We start from the raw sequence: 22129 nt of genomic DNA, 5'->3' as shown, positions 1-22129 counted from the left end.
CTGAATCTTTCATTTCTGATTCTAAACCTCTTCTATATGTGCCCAAGATCACTTCTGCCGGATTAGATTTTCCGTTATGTCGCCGGAATTCCGCCGGAATCAATTCTAGCCTAAAATACCCATTTATGTAGTTTTTGAGTAAAGTTCCAACCTTTAGGCTGAAAACTATCGCCTTAGCTTAGTGCTAGTAGGATTAGTTGTCATAAACGCCATTGGTGACGTCCCTGCAAAATTTTATTTTTGGGATTTCAGTTTTGAAAATCCTAAGTTAAAAATCATGACCAAAATACCCCTGCGACAGTTTTTGATCCGATAATTTTTCCGAGTTCAGAATACCCTTAGTTACGGCTTATGAAAGCATAGGAACCAAGTTTGATCGAAGAAAAATCGAGCCCCTTAATTGTGAAAAGTGGCCGAGCCCTATTAAGGGGGAGGAAGAAATTTCCTTTTTCCGAAAACTTGTCTTTCGCGCTAGATTATCGTACCTTAGAGTATAGATTACTTCGAGTAACCTTAGTAAGTATCGATAGCTTAGTTTTCGATAGATTCTTATAGTATTCTGTGATTTTGTTGTAAAGGTGCTTTTGAGGATTTCTCTGAGGACCAACACTTTGAGTACGAGGAAGCTCTAGGCAATCATTCTGGAGAACCTTCAGGTGAGGGCTTCCCACTGAATCTCTAGTTAATGCTTAGGGTCGATGTTTCGACATTGTTTACTGTTTATGCACTGGATTGTGTGTGATTGAAAATGTTTTCTGAGGCTTCGGCTGACAATGTAGATGATTCATCTACTGAATGTTTTTGAAGATTGACTTACATGCTTTGTGCTATGTGGGTAATCTAGGATGTGTGGTGCATGCTTTATATGCTAAGTGCTAAGTGTTAATGTTGAGATTTCTTGATATATGACATGTTGTTGATTGGGATGATTTAAATATGCTTTACACTGGAATCTGAGATTCTGAATGGTGAGAATAGCGGGCAGGTCATGCCGATTTTATTTTGAGAGTTTTGAGAAAGTTTGATAGGACGAACGAGGTTCGGGCCTTGATTTTTGTTTAGTGGATCGAGACATCCTCTGGAAGCGACTTGGGATTGGTAGATCCTGCAAATGTATAAGACTTGCGATAAGACAAAATGGAATCTATTTTATAAAGAAAATTCATAAGACCTTAAATAACCTCTAAATCTTAAAGTAATGATAACAACCTCGAAGGAAGGCATTGGAAGTGAAATCTTAATTCTGGAAAACGAGGAGTGTCGTCGGATCCAAGTGTTGAGTATGTCGTTGTTGTGCTGTTGGAGCAGCGTTTGACGTCGTGCTGTTGGAGCAGCGTTTGTTGTTGTGCTGTTGGAGCAGCTATTGTGGTTGTGCTGTTGGAGCAGCTATGTTGTTGGGCGTATCTTCGACTTTGCGGCGCGAATCCGTATATTCAATCCGATGGATTGGATCGATTCGGCGGCAGTCACTCAGGCTCGCGTGAATCCGTATGTTCAATCCGAGGGATTGGATCGATTCAGCGATAACCTTTTCGACTCGCGTGAATCCGTATGTTCAATCCGAGGGATTGGATCGATTCAGCGACAACTTTTCGACACGCGCGAATCCGTATATTCAATCCGATGGATTGGATCGATTCGGCGGTAGTCACTCAGGCACGCGTGAATCCGTATGTTCAATCCGAGGGATTGGATCGATTCAGCGATAACCTTTCGACTCGCGCGGATCCGTATGTTCAATCCGATGGATTGGATCGATTCGGCGATAGTCATTGGACACGCGCAATGTCCGTATGTTCGACTCTTTTGAGTGAACCGACTTGGCGTTGTCATCTGTTGCGTGTGCGAGTCCGTATGTTCAACCCAGGGGGTTGGATCGACTTGACATGCCTAATTGTTGGGCTATCCTGGGGATAAGTCCGGGAAACCGGGAGTTTCCGAGTATGTGATACTCTTTGCTCGTTGAGCAGTTGTGACCATCGGATTGAGATGAGTCGGATGATCCGGAGATCATCACGAGTTACTATGTGGATGTGAAGAAGTGTCTTTTGTCGCAGAATCGACTTTACCTTAGGGTAAGCTTTTAGAGACTTTAATTTACCTAGAACACGTGGCGACGTGTCGAGAGAGAGTCGGAGACGTTGTTTGACTAATCATCCTGCATTCATGCATACTGATTTAGTTGTCGAGTGTGATTGTTATTTGTTAATCCTATTTGGAACATGTTAATTGTTATTATTGCTGTTAAGTTCATTATGGAAAATGCAACCCTAGGATGTTATCCCTAGCTATAAGCCTAAGTGGCTATTCTCTTATCTATATCTATTGGTGCTATTATTTATGTAATTCTTTGGAGTTGACCCTCGCGTCTTCTGTGTGTGCTTTGGCGGACAAACACCCTTTGTCAGATGTCTTTGGCGGGCCGGTTCATGACGGTTCACCCTTCGGGGGAGACTAGAGTGGAGAAGCTGGAACAGGAGCGCATCGCGGTAGCGAGAGGAGGACGGATGGTGTACATAGACTAGGTCGTTCTGGATTCAGATTCGGGCGACGATCATGCTAGTATGTAGGTTTTAGTGTTGGTGTGAGCTCCTCGAGATGGGATTAGTGTAGGAGTAGAGTCTTAGCTCTGAACATCATTTGTTTTCTTTGGGGACAGGGTAGTTTCCCACCTATAGCTTTTTGTGTGGTTCTTTACGAGAATCACAGAGAGTTGGTTGGACTTAGGAGGTCTTGCTTCAGGCCGATGGGCCAGCTTATTCTCAGTTATGAGGGATAGTGTTGCGGACACTTACCTTTAGATTTGGTTTGTACATTTTGCCTTCGGGCGTTACAGTTTTCTTTCCGTCACTGGAGGTTTACTCGTGACGAGGTTACTTACAGCGGAGGCTGTTTATATATTGTATATTAGTTCTGATTATTGTTATTGTTGGGTTTTATTTAATTCAGTCTTGTCTTAGTTATTATCAAAAAAAAAATATTCACGTTTTCCGCATTAAGTTTACTTTTGGTTACTAAAGTGACGCCACCGAAATCGGGGTGTCACAGAAACAGAGTACTTGAGTTGTGATACTCCATGCAAGTCCGATGAAGATTCGGGTGTCAATGCGGAATGGTTTACATCTGAATTCTTAAATGATTACAAATGCTCCGAAATCCCAAACCATCAGATTAAACTAAAAGTCGGTGTTCCTATCATGCTCATTCGAAACATTGACCAAGCTGCAGGATTGTGTAATGGCACTCGAATGATAGTCAACGCTTTGACTAAATATATAATTGTTGCTACTGTTCTAAACGGAAACACGATGGGAGAAACAGCCTTTATTCCAGGGATGAGCTTAACTCCATCTAATTCTGATATTCCATTCAAATTCCAGCGCAGATAATTCTCTGTTACTTTATGTTTTGCAATGGCTATAAATAAAAGTCAAGGACAGTCTTTATCTCATGTTGGACTGTATTTGCCAAGGCCTGTCTTTACTCATGGACAATTATATGTTGCACTATCAAGGGTTAAATCTAGAAAATGTTTGAAGATACTAATCCTAGATGACCAAGGAGTAGTTTCTAACACTACCCGCAATGTTGTCTACCAAGAAGTCTTTGAAAATATTTGATATGTAAGTGCTGTTTTTTACTATAATTTTGTTGGGTTTATATTTTTTTAAATACCAAATCTGATAGTGTATTTGTTTTAATTGTTGACAGTAAAAATAAAAGTAAAGCAGCTTATTGACCATCTAACTTGAAGGATAATTCATTTGCTACAAGGTTTGTTTTTTATTTTCAAATGATATATCAAGTTCATCTTTGTATTGCTTACTAATTATTATTGGTATATCTACTTTTTCCATTGTAGGTTATGTTGTTCAAATATTGAATTGGTTGCAAAATGGAACATCTAGGACGAAGTCATTATCACTGAACATGGTCAGCAAGTTCTATTAAGCGATCATGATGTTGACATTTTTGTCATTTGTTAATTTGTTAGATTTTGCAACGCATTCTGTAAAAACCTGGATTTATAATATTGTTGTTTTCCTGTTAGCCGTTTGCTGTTTTCTGCGATTGCTGTTGCTGTTGTAGATTCCTGCTTTGTTGTTGCTGAAGCTGCTGTTGCTGTTCCTCTGGTCCGGTTTGCTGTTTTGCTGTCTGTTGGTTGCTGTTTGGGTTTGCTGGATGCTGTTTTGCGGATTGTTGTTGCTGCTGTTTCGTATGGTTGCTGTTTCTATTAGCTGTTTTGATGATACATAGATTGGAATATTGTTGTTTTTACTGTACACGAATTTCCAGTTGCTTTTTGGGCTATTTCTCATGTTTTATAGTTGCATGGTGGCTTTCCCAAGTTGGTGGTACTCTTTTTCCTTGCTGGATTTTTTTCCCAATGAGTTTTTCTCAGTAAGGTTTTAACGAGGCTCCTTCTTGGGAACATGTTAGAAGCCATCATGCGGGTTGGTGGTGGGTTTGGTGCACTGTTAAGCACTTGGTTTTGTCATGAATCATTATGTTTCAGATTGTACGTTACTCTTGCCTTAAGTTATTTTGCCTCAAGCATTTTCTTACTAATATTCATTTCGCTTTAAAAAAAAATATTGTTCATGTGTTGACATCGGTAGGTCATACAACGAAGTCTATTTAAAATTTTTACGTTGGTCTATTCACATACATGATTAAACCTACTCTCTGTTATTTGGTATTCTACAAATATATCTACAAAATAAACTTAATCGTCGTGCAACGCACGAGTGAAAATGACTAGTTAAGTACAGAATAACAATTATTTAATTTTGATGTTCTCCTCTAAACATGTGTCGCTGTCTCGATACAATACAATTTATGTGAGGCTTCAGCTAAGAATGTGTCAATTAAAGATCGCTACTCGCTCGTGACTCTCACTTTCTTAACTCATGTTATGTTTGGAGTTGTCTTCTAACTTACACCAAATCTCAAAGAAAACTTAATTAAGTGTATTAAAATTTGCATTCACTTCTAGATCATGTTGTATACTTGATCTTCTATTAAACAATAAAACTAGTAGATTCCATGCAAGCTATGAGAAGAGCATCTATATCCAAGTTAAGCGATGTCTTGCAACATCATGTAATTTTTCTGGTTTCAAAAGCTTGATGGAATTAATAATACCCAAATTTGACAACACTATATTGGAAATTTGAGGGAATTATTATTTTCCTAACTCCCGGGATACAACTACAACAATAGTATTCAATTCATATCATTACAATAATATATAGTGTAAATATAAATTAACTGAAAAAGATGCATATATAATTATTTCTACATATCCTTGAGCTTGAGCTTCCGAAAAATATTGTAATTGATAACAAACAAAGTATCAATAATGCATGCCGTGTGGAGTTGATGAGTTTGGTCCCCCAGAAGATTGTCCAAACCAGAGTAGGGGTGGCGGGCTGCTCCAGTAATAAAATAAGAAAGCACGCCTCAGCCGTACGTTCTGGTCATGGCAAAATCTAAAATCCAAAACCCAAAGCCCATAACTCCAACTTATGGGCTTAATTAGAATTGGACTTTGCTAGAGAAAGTCTGGCCAAAAGCCCAGTTTCCTGGAACAACATCTGGGAAGACTCTGGTTTCTCCATCAGTGGTTGTGATCCTGAATGACAAAGATTGGCCATTCAAGAAAGCATTGGATTGCCAATTTGCACCCCAGTTTCTTGACATGGACAGCCACCCAGTCTTGGAGCCTTTGATGGACACAGATTGGATGGATCCAGCACCAGCCACATTGCTGATCATAACAAGCTCAAAGTAGTCTCTCCCATTCACACTGAACCTCACCCCTCCATGCTTTTTGCATGGAACCCTGCATCAATATTGAAATAATCAATCTCATTGGTCAATGATATTGATCTCATGTATGATACCAAGATCCATTACACAACAAATTCAGTGTACATCTGGAACAGCGTTTTGTCACTATATAAAATTGATTTTATTAAAATTGAGTTAATAGTTAAATGATTTATGTTTAGATATATACATTATTAAAAAGTGATTTATGCTGGATGGGGTTAATGTCATGTAATTCTGCAACCACATATTCGAGTTGTGAAATTAATTTCTTACAAAATTACAAGTAATGTTGCCTTCGATTTATAGCACCCGTTTGCATTTTTAATGTGTGAAGTTCAGTTGTAAAATTTCACAATTTATTATATTCGACACAAACTTTCTCTAACTTCAATCAAGATTTATTTTATCCAAAATGACTGAAACATTAATATTTTCATTAAAAATTGAAAATCTTTCTTGTATTTTAAAGTCAAAATCATTTCTTATAATGTGAGTAGCATTTTGTGTGCAGGAATTGATTATGTGGAATGAGAAATTGATACAGAGAAGCTATCAAACCTTTGGAACAACACAGGCACTATTCCTCCTCTGTAAATTCCAATCTTCTCCCATGCGGGTTGAGCCATGTCAAAATGCTTGAGAGGTGGGTTGCACCATCCTCCGTTGTTGTTGGGAAGAGCAAAATTGGGAGGGCAGAAGTTCGTGGCGGTTATGGTAATAGATCTTCCTTTTATGCACCATCTGGCGTCAGTTTTATAGTCACATATGATTTTGTAGCACTCTCCACATGAAGCTCCATCATTGAATAAGGCAGTGCTCAAAGCTGCAGTTCTAGTCCCATACCCTGTTGAATACAGATTCCCATACCCACAAGCTCCTCCTGCACTCATAGTCATTCATACATACATGAAAATCCAATCTTTGCACTAGTAAGGTAGGGAAAGGTAAAGGAGCTATAATGTCAAAAGCTACAACTGCATATTTGGAAATCCTTTTGCAAAGTTTATTCTATTGAAAAAATTAATTCTATGAGTAGCTTCTGAGTTTTAAATAAATTCTGAAGAAAAAACTGATCCAAACATATTATAATTACGAACATGTTTTGAAATCTTCAACAAGAAAAATCAACTATGCGGAAAACTTTGATGTGTTAGAATTAATTTGATACAAACATGATATTTGCTTACCCATTGTTCCTGAGGCATCGCTACCCCCATAAAAGGTGGCATGGCCATTGGTCCATCCAGAAGGAGTGAAGGCATAGGTATTGATTGTGAAGCAGCATAATCCAATGAGGCTTGCCAAAACAAACATAACTCTGGCCATTATGTTGTGAATACCCAAGTGAAGAGAAGATCCAAAATAATGAGAGTGAATTAGGATCATACAAGACCAGAATTTGTATTTACAAGTGTTGTCATTTCCAAGCACAAAGCTATGTATTTAAATAAGGTACTGAACTGGCTAAGCCAAGGTTGGCACATGTGAGGTTCTGCAAGATGAGAGAGCTCAAGAAACAAATTTTTATTATTTTTATTAAAATTAAAATTTGATCTGTGCAAAGTCTGCAGAGATGTGAAACTCATTCAATTATTCCCACGTTCTCTCTTCAGACCCACATGCCCATCCCAACGTAAGAGCCGTGAATGTATCATAACCCACAACCCCATTTGGTGTTCTATATAATTATTTTAATTTTAAGTCCATCCAAATCCCAATGTGTACTTGTTTCGTCCCATATGATTTGAAATTATTTTATGTGTGGATGGATAAAATGACAGAGGATAGTTTTATCATATGAGATGGAACAAACGGCGTAGATCACGGTCACATGGAAATGCTTGGCAATGTCGTTTTTTGTGAGCTACATCCACATGTCCCATTTTAGCTACATACATTGTCATTTGTCTGTTTGCAAGCAACTCTTAAATAACCACCGATTATTTCAATCTTAGATCACATGGCATATGCATATTTGACATCCAAATTTTCCCGAGTAATAAATTGCCCAATTGGAAAATTCATTTATTTATTTTTCATGTTGTTCTTGTTTATTAAATGAAGTATTCGTAACATTGAAGCCTCCATTCTATGCTGTGATAGCACCGTCAAGGAAACTGAAATCACAAGGAAGTTCACCAAGCAATGTTTGATTTGTCAGTGTGCCTCACTATATATATATATAATGATCTACTTTCCTCACAATATAACTGTAAAAAGAAAGCTCTAGAATCTCACTCAACAAATCTCGTGCGTCACAAGAAAGGAGCGGTGCATAAAATTATTCCTGTACCCATATTTGTTATGTATATTAATATTTTTATTACCTGAAAACATCACGAATATATCTGATAACCAGTCACAATAAAATGGGTGCCTTAACCATACATTGGGATGAAAATTTGATGATTTACAGTCATGTATAAACCAATATTTCTCAAATTACGGGTATAGATGAAGTAACTGTTGATAGAACCCAACTGACAGAACAACAAAGAACAGTGTTGAGAACCTCAACAAAGGAAACCAAAGAAATGCACAGATTGAACTAAAAATGTATTTGATTGCTTATTAATGGATTTGGGAACTACAGAAAGGGAGTAATATCTCCTGAATCTGACCAGAGCTAGGCTCCTATAGGAAGCTCAAAGCTTCCTATTCATTTCTATGCACTAGATTACATAAGATACTCTCTCTACCTTATACTCTGGGATTACAATCAGCTCTCACCCTCTCTCTCAACAGCTGGCTGTTAGTTAGTTATCCCTTAGCCCTATTTCCCCCTTTACCCCTTCTAGAATATACTCTCCATATCTTGGGTCCACTCCCCTCTTGAGCCAGTGATTCCCTTGGGCCTGCGATTGGGTCATCGGTCCTAACAATGCCACCTTCTGAAACCACAACCTTGTCCTCAAGGTTGAAGTGAGGGAATTGACTTTGAATGGTGATCGCATCCTCCCAAGTAGCATCCTCAGCAGACTTCCCTTGCCACTTAATCAGTAGCTGCTGTACAGAATCGTCATGGAGCTTCACCACGCGAGCCGCTAAGATTGTTTCCGGTTGCACCATCTCAGGGCCCTCTCCTTCCAATTGATCAGGAAGAGTCGCATCCTCTGAGTAATTTCCCACAGCCTTCTTGAGGAGCGACACATGAAAGACCGGGTGAACGCGCGAGCCTTCTGGTAATTGCAGCTTATAGGCCACTGCACCGATTCGTGCCACGATGGGGAAAGGGCCAAAGTAACGGGCCGCGAGCTTGGCATGAATACGAGTGACCACCGATTGTTGACGGTGTGCGCGAAGCTTGACAAAAACCCATTCTCCCACAGCGAAAGACTTCTCCACTCTCTTGGCATCAGCCATAGTTTTCATTCGATCCTGGGCACGCAACAATTGTTCCTTAAGTTGTCGGAGTGTTTCATCTCTGTCACTCAATTCTCTTTGCACAGCCTCAACCCGCGTTTCCCCAAGTCCCCAACGAGTTATCACAGGAGGTTTGCGACCGTAGACCACCTCGAAAGGGGTTCGATTTGTGGCAGAGTGAAATGTCGTGTTGAACCAATATTCAGCCCAATGTACCCAAGTGACCCACGTTTTGGGCTGATCGGAGGAAAAACAACGCAAGTAAGTCTCCAAACAGCGGTTGACTACTTCCGTTTGCCCATCTGACTCCGGGTGATAAGCCGAACTCATTTTCAGTTGAGTACCTTGCAATCTGAAAAGCTCCTTCCAAAAGTGACTCATAAACACGGGATCTCGGTCACTTACAATCGATGAAGGAATGCCGTGCAAGCGAATCACTTCCTTGGTAAACAATTCTGCTATGCTCTTCGCGGTGTAGGGATGTTTCAGCGGAACAAAGTGGCAATACTTTGACAACCGATCGACTACCACCAGAACTGCTTCGTATCCCTTAGACTTAGGCAACCCCGTGATGAAGTCAATTGACAAATCTTCCCACACTTGCTCAGGTATGGGTAACGGCTGCAAAAGGCCCGCCGGAGAAGATGCTAAGTATTTCTGCCGCTGACAAGTGTCGCAGCTGCAGACAAATTCCTGTACCGCACTCTTCATTCCTGGCCAATATAGGTTAGCTGCTAGGCGACGGTACGTCCGGAGGAACCCGGAATGCCCACCGTGTGGTGTCGTGTGAAACTCATGAAGCATTCGGGGAATTAAGGAAGAATTATGGGTCAGGACTAGCCTACCTTGATATAACAGTACCCCTTGGTGATAACTGTAGTCGGGATGTGTTGCCGGGTCAGCTTGCAGGTCTGCAATCAATTGCTGGAGCTTCTCATCTCTCTGGTTTTCCTCTGCCACCAATTTATGTTCTGCCCACAGAGGATAAGTAACCATAGCCCGATTTTCGCCATATTCTTCCAGCCGCGATAGAGCATCTGCCCCCTTGTTCAACTTACCCGGTTTGTAAATTATATCAAAATTATACCCCAATAACTTAGCAGCCCAGTTCTGTTGATCACCAGTTACAATCTTCTGGTGAAGTAATTCCTTAAGGCTTTTCTGGTCAGTAGACACAAGGAATTTCCGACCCAACAAGTAAGGTCTCCAATGTTGAATTGCTAATGCGACCGCCATCAATTCTTTCTCATAAGCGGATTTAGCCAAGTTTCGTGTTCCTAGAGCCTTGCTAAAATAAGCTATTGGATTCTTGCCTTGCATAAGGATGGCTCCCAACCCACTCCCCGAAGCATCACACTCTATCAGAAACTCTTTACCAAAATCTGGTAAGGCTAAAACAAGGGTTGTTGTTAGCTTCTCCTTCAATGCCTCAAAAGCTTGTTGAGCAGCAGGTCCCCACTGAAATGCTTCCTTCTTGGTGAGCTCTGTGAGAGGTTTTGCGATTTTACCATAGTCTCGGATGAACTTCCTGTAATAACCCGTTAAACCGAGGAAACCCCTCACGCCTTTAACATTCTTTGGTACTGGCCATTTCGTGACACTAACCACCTTATTTGGGTCCACTGCTACTCCCCGTTCAGATATTATATGCCCCAAATATTCCACCGACCGCTGTGCAAATTGACATTTTTTCCGATTAGCCGTCAAACTCTGCTGTTGTAGGAGCTGCAGCACCTTATCCAAGTGAGCCAAGTGTGTTTCCCAATTGTTGCTATAGACAAGTATATCATCGAAGAAGACTAAAACTCCTTTCCTCAACATGGATCGAAATACCTCGTTCATCAAGCTTTGAAACGTTGACGGGGCATTCATGAGTCCGAATGGCATTACCATGAATTCGTAATGCCCTTCGTGTGTTCTGAATGCAGTCTTATGCACATCCTCCGCCTTCACACGAACTTGGTGGTACCCTGATTTCAAATCAAGTTTTGAGAAATATCTTGCACCGTTCAATTCATCTAGGAGCTCCTCAATGACCGGGATCGGAAACTTGTCTGGAATCCTTGCCTTGTTCAGAGCGCGATAGTCTACACACATGCGCCAGGTCTGATCCTTTTTCTTTACTAAAATCACCGGGCTGGAATACGCACTGGAGCTGTGACGAATAATTCCCGTTGCCAACATCTCTTGCACTTGCTTTTCAATCTCGTTTTTGTGCAAGTGGGGATAGCGATACGGTCTTACATTCACTGGCCCATAACCCTCCTTAATGTTGATGCAGTGTTCCTTGTCCCTGCTTGGTGGAAGACCCTGTTTGGATTCAAATACCTCAGCATATTTACTTAGCATATTCTGTAATTCTTCTTGTTGCGTAGCCGACAACTGTGGTAGGTCAATTTCAGTAGGGTGTGCTTGACCTATGGATCTCAGCGCTCCGGAACCCATCCTCCCAGTCTTGCTTAACATACTCTGCAAAGCTACCGTGGGGTCTTTACCAGAACTCACCCCTTGTAGCCTGACCCACTGTATGCCGCTCCAGAAACTCAAGGTATGCTTGCTCCAATTTGCAATGGTATCCCCAAGAGTTTTGAGCCATTCTATTCCCAGCACAACGTCTGGCCCTCCTAAATCAAAGAGGTGAGGAGAGCAAATGAGCCGATATTCTCCCATCTCGAGCTCGATCCGCTTGCAGCGTCCTCTGGTGTGGGACTGGAAACCATCTCCTAACTTGATTGACAAGCGGGGTGTGTCTTCCACCTCCCACCCCATCCTCTGAACCACCTTCTGATCAATGAAGTTGTGAGTGGCCCCACTATCGACCAAGACTAGGACGGGGACACCATTAATCTTCCCCTGCAACCTCATTGTTTGTGGTTGCTCACGGTTTCCGTCGGCGAGGTTGTACAGACACATCACACTCAGCTCGCCGTCGATCTCCTCTTCTTCCTCGTTCATCTCAACAGCAAGAATGTTCCCTTCTGAAGCGTCTTCGTCACCGTCTTCTACCAGCAACACCCTAAGTTGCTTGTCCGGACATTGATGCATTGGATGGTATGAGCCACCGCATTTGAAGCATTGGCCCTTTTTCTTCCGTTCCAATAATTCTTGGTAAGTGAGGTGTGAAAAACCCCGGTCTCGTGGGCCCGAGCGTCTTTGTTCCGCTGCTGGTTTTTGGTCTGGCTTTGGGCTATTAAAAACAGGCTTGTTGTTTAGCGGCCCATTATCCTTCATGCCTTTCACCATGACCCAATCGGTGCCTCCGGGTCGACCCGAACCTCCAGCCCCAGATCTGAAACCTGTTCCACCAAAACGGGAACTCCGAGCGTAGCCCGACCCGCTATCTCCTTTCACCTCCTTCTCAACAGCTCGAGCGATCAAGAGCAACTTCGATCGGGTTACTCCGCCCATCGCCGCCAAGCTCCGCACCTTTCCCCTTATCTCTTCCCTCAACCCATGCAGGAAGTATCCCTGAAATTGCTTATCGGGCAATTTAGGGATTTGGGCTGTGAGGTACTCGAATTCAGTAATATATTCCTCAACCGTGCCCTTTTGACGCAGCGCCGTCAGTTGCTAGTATACGTCACCATCGCCATGACCGCCGTAGCGTTCCAACAAGGCACCGCAGAGCTTCTCCCAAGTCAGTGGGTCTTCAGCTTCGAACAAGGCATTGAAGAAGTGGATGGTGGATCCCTCCATGCTTAGTTGTGCCAAGCTCACCCTCACTTCTGGTGACGTCTCCTGTACCCTGAAGTACACCTCCGCACGCGAGATCCAACCAGCTGGATCACGACCATCGAAGAGTGGCAGCTCCACCTTCTTCACCGATTGGCGGAACTCAGTCAGTGCGTCTCCGTGCAAGTGGTGATTCCTCCGTTCACTCACAGTTTCCCCTGTCGTTGCCGGAGTTCCTCCTCCGGAGCCTTCTCCTTTTTCCTGGTTACCACTCGCTCCCTCCATTTGTAAGGATTTTCCCAAGGATCGTTCCAGCATCGCCACAAGTGACGTTGGAAGATCTTTGACTGCCGTCGTCACCGCTGCTAAAGACGAACGCATCACCGCGAGCTCTCCCTCTAGTGCATCGATCTTCGCCTCCATCTGAATCGTCGTGTGTTTGGATTTTCTGGGTGGCATTCACTGGTTCACCGGCGTAGCGATCCGGCAGGTCGGACCAATTTTGTTGAGAACCTTAACAAAGGAAACCAAAGAAATGCACAGATTGAACTAAAAATGTATTTGATTGCTTATTAATGGATTTGGGAACTACAGAAAGGGAGTAATATCTCCTGAATCTGACCAGAGCTAGGCTCCTATAGGAAGCTCAAAGCTTCCTATTCATTTCTATGCACTAGATTACATAAGATACTCTCTCTACCTTCCTCAACGTCCCTTATACTCTGGGATTACAATCAGCTCTCACCCTCTCTCTCAACAGCTGGCTGTTAGTTAGTTATCCCTTAGCCCTATTTCCCCCTTTACCCCTTCTAGAATATACTCTCCATATCTTGGGTCCACTCCCCTCTTGAGCCAGTGATTCCCTTGGGCCTGCGATTGGGTCATCGGTCCTAACAAACAGAGAAATAGAGTATTATATTAATGAATCACTGAGAATACTCAGCTCAGGTTTTAGGGAAAATACAAGAAAACTGGGAAAGAAAAGGTACAAGGGAAAAGAAAAGATTCCAGCAATTTCGAGGATGCTGCTAGCCTCCAATATCCAATACTGATCTTGCCTACCTACTCATTCTCTGACCCTTCTTTAATAGCCAGATTCCTCACCTCACACTCTCTCTAACACCTCTAACACCTCAGCACCAAAAGTGAGCACTAGTGAGAATTCTCACTAATTCCCTTCTTGCCCCTTCTAGAGTATACTTGTACTATCTTGGGCCTTAAGTTACCAGGGCTTTTGGGTGGGTTCTCATCATCTCTACCCCCTTCAAAAAGCTCCTTGCCCTCAAGGAGGATATCTGGAAAATGCTCTTCCACCCAAGTCACTGGTTCCAAGAATTCTCAAAGTCTGGTAGGGTCTTCCATTTGATGAACACCTCTTGGCCCCCTGCAGGAGATTCTCTTACTGCTAGGACTTGTTCTGGTTCCTGCTGAAGTTCCCACTCCTCACTCATGCAGGCTGGCAAGGATTGGGTTAGGGTTTTAGCTTTCATGGATTTCTTAAGTAGAGAAATGTGGAACACAGGGTGAACCTTGCTCTCTTCACGGAGTAATAGTTTGTAAGCCACATGACTGATTTTCTCTATAATCTCAAAGGGCCCATAGAACCTTGGGCTTAGCTTTTGGTTAACCCTCTTTGCTAAGTTCTTTAGTTTGTAGGGTTGGATCTTCAGGTAAACCTTGTCCCCTATCTCAAATTGGATGTCCCTCCTTCTCTTGTCTGCTTGCTGCTTCATTCTGTTATGAGCTTGAGCCAATTGGGCCTGTAATTCCTCAATCAGCTGGTTCCTCTCAGCAGTAAGCCTGCTAGGTCAGACTTGAGAAATCTATCATCGGGGCAAGAATTCTCAAATTTTGACATGAGAGCTCCCGGATGCACCTTGGCATAGGGAAACCATTTGGGCAACGGGGTGTGCCATGGTAAACCAAGCCTCCGTTCCAACTTGATACGTTCCCTTGAAAACTCATTTTCCACCCAAATTTGCATAGGTTAGCCTTGGGAAGATCATCCTTGGGGCAAGAATTCTCAAATTTTGACATGGGAGCTCACAAGAGAACCTTGGCATAGGGAAACCATTTGAGCAACGAGGTATGCCATGGCAAACCAAGTCTCTCTTCCAACTTAATATTTTCCTGTAAAAACTCATTTTCCACCCAAATTTGCATAGGTTAGCCTTGAGAAATCCATCATCGGGGCAAGAATTCTCAAATTTTAACATGGGAGCTAATGGGGGCACCTTGGCATAGGGAAACCATTTGGGCAACGAGGCATGCCATGAAAAACAAAGTTTCCCTTCTAAATTGAGATTTTCCCTTGAAAACTCATTTTCCACCCAAATTTGCATAGGTTAGCCTTTGGAAATCCATCCTCGGGGGAAGAATTCTCAAATTATGACATGGGAGCTCACGGGGGCACCTTGACATAAAGAAACCATTTGGGCAACGAGGCATGCAGTGACAAACCATGTTTCCCTTCCAACTTGAGATTTTCCCTTGAAAACTCATTTTCCACCCAAATTCGCATAAGTTAGCCTTGGGCTAGGAAGCACAGACACTTCAAAACAGAGGCATGTCCGCGTGTCCGACTGGCGGACGACACGGACACGCCACCGACATGTGACCGACACGTGTCGGACACGTCAGGGGCGTGTCTGAAAAAAAAATTTATTTCTTGGCTCGGACACTGCTTGGACACGGCGTGGACACGGCTTATATACCAAGCCGACACACCGTTATGGCTGGACTCACATAGGTGACACTTGTACTATTTTTTTTATTATATTCTGACTGAAAAAAAAAATTAAAAATAAAACAACCTTATCTAATTAAACAACAAACAAACGTAATCAAAACAGAATCTGTGGCTCATAACGCACAAACATGACGCTGTGAATTCTTTCTTCCCTTGCTTTTCTCGGTTCTTTGCTTTTCCTATTTGTAACAGGGTTTCCACCCCTTGAGTACCATTCATTTATTCAATACCATTTTATTGCATGATTCAATCCCAAATATACAGATATAATATCCTAAATTAGTTTCTTAAGGTTTCTCCTATTCGATTATATTATATATACATATACACTACCATAAATATGTAAGACTTTCTGAAATTTTTGATTACCATACAGTCAAACTAGTGGTTGAATTATGTTTTAGTTCAAATTCTCCCAATCTTTGGTAAAATGTAGACTGATATTGATAAATAGTAAAAATTTCAAGCTTCTGTAGCTTCTATTAAGCTGCATTGTTACTGACTTAATTATGTATGTTATTGTATTGAATTGATCAACATATTATAGTACGATGTTCTATTAATTTTGTAAATAAATTATCATGTTTATTTTTTTAATAAGTCGTGTGCCCGTATCCTATTTTCTGGAGTTTAGCCGTGTCGGCGTTCCCGCCCGTGTCCGTGTCCGAGTCTGTATTTCATAGGCCTTGGGAAATCCATCGTCGGGGCAATAATTCTCAAATTTTGACATGGAAGCTCATGGGGGCACCTTGGCATATGGAAACCATTTGGGCAACAAGGTATGCAATGGCAAACCAAGTCCCCCTTCCAACTGGAGAATTTCCCTTAAATAATCATTTTCCACCCAAATTGTCATAGGATAGCCTTAGGAAATCCGTCCATATGGTAAAAATTCTCAAATTTTGACATGTGAGCTCATAGGGGCACCTTGGCATAGGGAAACCATTTGGGCAACGAGGCATGCCATGGAAAACTGAGTTTGCCTTCAAACTTGAGATTTTTCCCTTGAAAACTCATTTCCACCCAAATTCGTATAGGTTAGCCTTGGGAAATCCATGACCGGGCAAAAATCGTCAAATTTTGACATGAGAACTCACGGGGGCACCATGTCATAGGGAAACCATTTGGGCAACGAGGCAAGCCATGACAAACAAGAAGTCCCTTCCAACTTGATATTTTCCCTTGAAAACTCATTTTCCACCCAAATTCGCATAGGTTAACCTTGTGAAATCCATCATCAGGGCAAAAATTCTCAAATATTGACATGGGAGCTCACGGGGGCAGCTTGGCATAAGGAAACCATTTGGGCAACAATGCAAGCCATGGCAAACAAAGAGTCCCTTCCAACTTGAGATTTTCCCTTGAAAAGTCATTTTTCACCCAAATTCGCATAGGTTAGACTTGGGAAATATATCATCGGGGTAAGAATTCTCAAATTTTGACATTGGTGCTCACAAGGGAACCTTGGAATAGGGAAACCATTTGGGAAACGAGGTAAGCCATGGCAAACCAAGAGTCCCTTCCAACTTGAGAGTTTCCCTTGAAAACTCATTTTCCACCCAAATTCGCATAAGTTAGCCTTTGGAAATCCATTATCGGGAAAATAATTCTCAACTTTTGACATTGGAGCACACGGGGGCACCTTGGCATAGGGAACCCATTTGGGAAACGAGGCATGCCATGGCAAACATAGCCTCCCTTCCAACTTGATATGTTCCCTTGAAAACTCATTTTCCACCCAAATTTGCATAGGTTAGCCTTGGGAAATGTATCATCGGGGCAAGAATACTCAAATTTTGACATGGGAGCACAAAGAGGCACCTTGGCAGAGGCAAACCATTGGGCAACGAGGCATGCCATGACAAACCAAGTTCCCCTTACGACTTGATATTTTCCCTTGAAAACTCATTTTCCACCCAAATTCGTATAGGTTAGCTTGTGAAATCCATCATCGGGCAAGAATTCTCAAATTTTGACTTTGAAGCACACGGAGACACCTTGGCATAGGAAAACCATTTGGTCAACGAGGCCAGCCATGGCAATCCAAGAGTCCCTTTCAACTTGAGATTTTCCCTTGAAAACTGATTTTCCACCAAATTCGTATAGGTTAGACTTGGGAAATCCATCATCGGGGCAAGAATTGTCAAATTTTGACATGAGAGCTCACGGGGGCACCATGTCATAGGGAAACCATTTGGGCAACGAGGCAAGCCATGGCAAACTAAGAGTCCCTTCCAACTTGATATTTTCCCTTGAAAACTCATTTTCCACCCAAATTCGCATAGGTTAACCTTGTGAAATCCATCATCGGGGCAAAAATTCTCAAATATTGACATGGGAGCTCACGGGGGCAGCTTGGCATAAGGAAACCATTTGGGCAACAATGCAAGCCACGACAAACAAAGAGTCCCTTCCAACTTGAGATTTTCCCTTGAAAAGTCATTTTTCACCCAAATTCGCATATGTTAGCCTTGGGAAATCTATCATCGGGGTAAGAATTCTCAAATTTTGACATTGGTGCTCACAAGGGCACCTTGGATTAGGGAAACCATTTGGGAAACGAGGTAAGCCATGACAAACCAAGAGTCCCTTCCAACTTCAGATTTTCCCTTGAAAACTCATTTTCCACCGAAATTCGCATAAGTTAGCCTTTGGAAATCCATTATCGGGAAAATAATTCTCAACTTTTGACATTGGAGCGCACGGGGGAACCTTGGCATAGGGAACCCATTTGGGAAACGAGGCATGCCATGGCAAACATAGCCTCCATTCCAACTTGATATGTTCCCTTGAAAACTCATTTTCCACACAAATTTGCATAGGTTAGCCTTGGGAAATGTAACATCGGGGAAAGAATACTCAAATTTTGACATGGGAGCATGTAAGACCCAAGTTTTTAAGTTTAGAATAAGTGAATAAAATCCTATTCACGATTAGGGTTGATGTATCGTGAAGGGAAACCTGAACAAGAGTTTACTAAATGAAATAAATTTATGAAGGAGAAAGTTCAGGAAAAGTCTAAGGATTGTATCAAAATCGATAAAAGGTATAGCACGATCGATATACGCTTAAACCTAGGGCAGAAACCCTAGTAAATAGCTAGTTTACACTTAAAGTCACGATGGAAATTAATTCCAAAAATCTTCAGAGAAATGCTTGAACTTCTCTTAATCCTTATACGACAATCGTTTCAAGGCGAAACCCTAGAATCTACGAACGTCCGATTCCAATTCTCGGAAGTTTGCCGAAACTAAAACCCTGATAGTTCAAGAAACCTAAAATCAACCGACGATGAAGACTTTTTCTATTCGCAGCTTCAAATGAAGATTCCACACGCGTACACCCATTTCTCTTGATGATTTCAATCTTTCTTCAGAAGGAAGTTTTCTCTTCCGACATCAAATGCAAAAAGTAACTTATCGGGTAAAATAGATTTACACCGACTTTGCATTAGTCACCTAAAATCCAAGAAACCTCTTTTGAGTTTTGGAATTCTGTCGCCAAAACCTATCTTAGAATTCACGGAGAATGAAGCCGGAAAAATCGGAATCGCGAAACTTTCATTTTCCCGCGTTTTTCCATCCTCTATATATAGCAAGAAAATGAGAAAAAATGGCAAAACTTCACCATTTTCTCTCTTAAACCTGCGAGCTTCACCAAGAGGAGGAGGAGAAGAGATTTTTGTCATTTCTTGCTTGATCGTTGATCCAACAGTTGCTACTTGAACGTATCGAGGTATAGTCACTAATCCTTACCTCTGATCGTCGTTTCCGTAGCTTTTCACTATGTCTTTCTGTGCTCTTAGTTTTGAGGTTTTTGCAAAACTATCCAGATAACTTCATTTTTCTATCTAAACATCTTCCCTACGTGCCCAAGAGCATGTTTAGCTAATAATACTGCGCCGATTCTCGAAAAACTACCGTCGAGTTTCAATTCTGCTTCAAATACCCATTTTGGGACAAAGTTTCGTCCTTTGGGCTGAAAACTATCGCCTTAGCTTAGTGCTAGTAGGATTAGTCGTCATAAACGTCGTTGGTGACGTCCCCATCCAATTTGCTTTTTGAAATTTCAGTTTTGAAATTCTGAGCTAAAAATATTGACCAAATACCCCTGCGACAGTTTTTGATCCGATAATTTTTCCGAGTTTAGATTACCCTTAGTTACGACCAATGATAACCTAGGAACCAAGTTTGATAGAAGAAAAATCGACACACACAATTACCATGTGTGGCCGAGAGAACCCTAGGGGGAGGAAGAAAATTCTTTTTTCGAAAACTTGTCCTTTCGCGCTAGATTATCGTACCTCGGAGTATATGCTACTTCGTGTAACCTTAGTGAGCATTGATTGCTGAGTTTCTGATAGATTCTGATAGAATTCTGTGGTTTTTACTCTAAAAGGTTCTTTTGAGGAATTTCCCGAAGAACAAGGAGCTGATTGTGAAGGAGTGATAGAAGAGAACCCTAGAGGATCTACAGGTGATGGCTTCTCACTGAACTATTAGCTAATGCTTTAGGTGTCGACGTATTCGACTTGATTTACTGTTTATGCACTTGTTTGTGTTTGACTGGGAAAAGGTTTTCTGAGGCTTCAGCTGACAATGTAGATGATTCATCTACTGACTGTTTTTGAGTTTGAATTACATGCTATGTGTTAAGTGATTAACCTAGGATGTGTGATATCTGCTTTACATGCTAAGTGCTACGTGGTTATCCTAGGATGTGTTGATATATGTGACATGTTTGTTGACTGTGCTGATTTAACTATGCCATAAAACATATATCTGTGGTACTGAGGAGTGAGGATAACGGGCAGGTCATGCCGGATTTTTATAAGAGTTTGAGAAAGTTTGACGGGACGAACGGAGTTCGGGCCTTGTTATTGTTTTTAGTGGATCGAGACATTCTTTGGGAATTACATTGGGATTTTGGGATCTTTGAAACTTATAGAAAATACGATAAGACTAAAAGGAAGCTATTTTTACAAGGAAAACTCATAAGACATTAAACAACCTCTAAACCTTTAATTAATAATAACACTCTCAGATACAAGCTTTGGAATTGAATATCAGATTTGGAAATGAGAATTGTCGTCGAGTCCAAGTTTTAGGAAAACTGTAAGTTCTGAGTATGTTGATACTCCTTCGCTCTTTGAGCAGTTTGTTTAGCCATCCGAGGGATGAGCCGAGAAGCTTCACTGAGGCGTGAGACCTTGTGAAAGCGAGAATCTTCACTGAGGCGTGGGACCTCGTGAAAAGCATGGATCTTCACTGAGGCGTGAGACCTCGTGAACAACATGAAACTTCATTCAAGCGTGAGACTTCGTGCAAGTGTGTAAATTCACTGAGGCGTGAGACCTTGTGAAAGCATAAAACTTCACTGAAGCGTGAGACTTCGTGATTGTATAAGACTCCACTGAAGCGTGAGACTTCGTGAGAGCATTGATGACTCGAAGAGTTATCGTGAGTGATTGCACTCTTTTTATGATTAATCGTATTTCGTCGCAGAATCAACATTTGCCTTAGGGTATTCTTTTAGAGACAATAAGTTAGCTAGAACACGTGGCGACGTGTCGAGTGAGGTCGGAGACGTTGTTTGGCTAATCACTTTGCATTCATGCACACATTTTGAGGTTAATACACGGCGTGATACCGGACCTCGGTGGATTCCAAAATGGTCATAAGACCCGGATTTCCATGTAAGAACACTGCGGTGATTCTTAGTAGCAGACCGAAATGGCAGACCTTCGAGTTTACTGCTGATCTGGCTACCTTTGTGTGGTGTAAGAGGCACGCGGGCCGAAATGGTCCCACCGTGGCTGGTGTTAGGGCTGATCCGTTGATGTCCATCCCTTCCGGAATGCATTTGGTTAACTGGGTTAACCGGCTTTGCATTTCATGCAACATGCATACTGACTTAGTTGCTGAGTGTGATTGATACTTGTTAATCTTATTTGATGCATGTTAATTGTTGTTATTGTCGTTTATATTTATTGTGAAATATACAACCCTAGGATGTTATCTCTAATTTATAAGCCTAAGTAGCTATCCCTTAAACTTTATCTACTGGGTGTATTATTTATGTAATTCTTTGAGTTGACCCTCGCGTCTTCTGTGTGTGCTTTGGCGGACTACGCCCGTTGTCAGATGTCCATGGCGGACCGGTTCATGATGGATCACCCTTCGGGGGGAACTAGGTTGGAGATGCTTGATCAGGAGGACTACGGTTCATGGGTGGTCGACCCCGCTGGCTACCGAGCGACTTACTCGGGATAGGATTAGTGTAGGAGTAGAGTCTTAGCTCTGACCGTCATTTGTTTCTTTGGGGACAGGGTAGTTTCCCACCTATAGCTTTTTGTGTGGTTTCTCTACGGAAATCACAGAGAGTTGGTTGGGCTAGGAGGTCTTATTTTAGGCCGTTTTGGGCTAACTCATTCTCCTTTTTGAGGTTTGTGTTGCGGACACTTAACCTTTACTTTTGGTCTGTACATTTTGCCTACGGGCGTTACATTTC

At 41.9% G+C, this 22129-nt stretch overlaps 1 protein-coding gene across 1 annotated transcript; it reads right to left on the bottom strand.

The window, feature by feature from the left end:
* Window positions 1-5165: 5165 nt before the first annotated feature.
* On the bottom strand, window positions 5166-7310 carry LOC130718518 (expansin-A11). The gene is made up of 3 exons (XM_057569117.1): window positions 7023-7310; window positions 6394-6715; window positions 5166-5845 (listed from the first exon to the last, which is right to left on the bottom strand). The coding sequence occupies exons 1-3, from the start codon at window positions 7219-7221 to the stop codon at window positions 5539-5541; spliced, it is 828 nt and encodes a 275-aa protein (XP_057425100.1). The 5' UTR covers window positions 7222-7310; the 3' UTR covers window positions 5166-5538.
* Window positions 7311-22129: the final 14819 nt, after the last annotated feature.

Source organism: Lotus japonicus, chromosome 5 (assembly GCF_012489685.1).
Source record: "Lotus japonicus ecotype B-129 chromosome 5, LjGifu_v1.2".
Lineage (NCBI taxonomy): Eukaryota > Viridiplantae > Streptophyta > Magnoliopsida > Fabales > Fabaceae > Lotus > Lotus japonicus.
The sequence above is the reverse complement of the archived record's forward strand: the minus strand, read 5'-3'. Positions and strand labels throughout refer to the sequence as shown.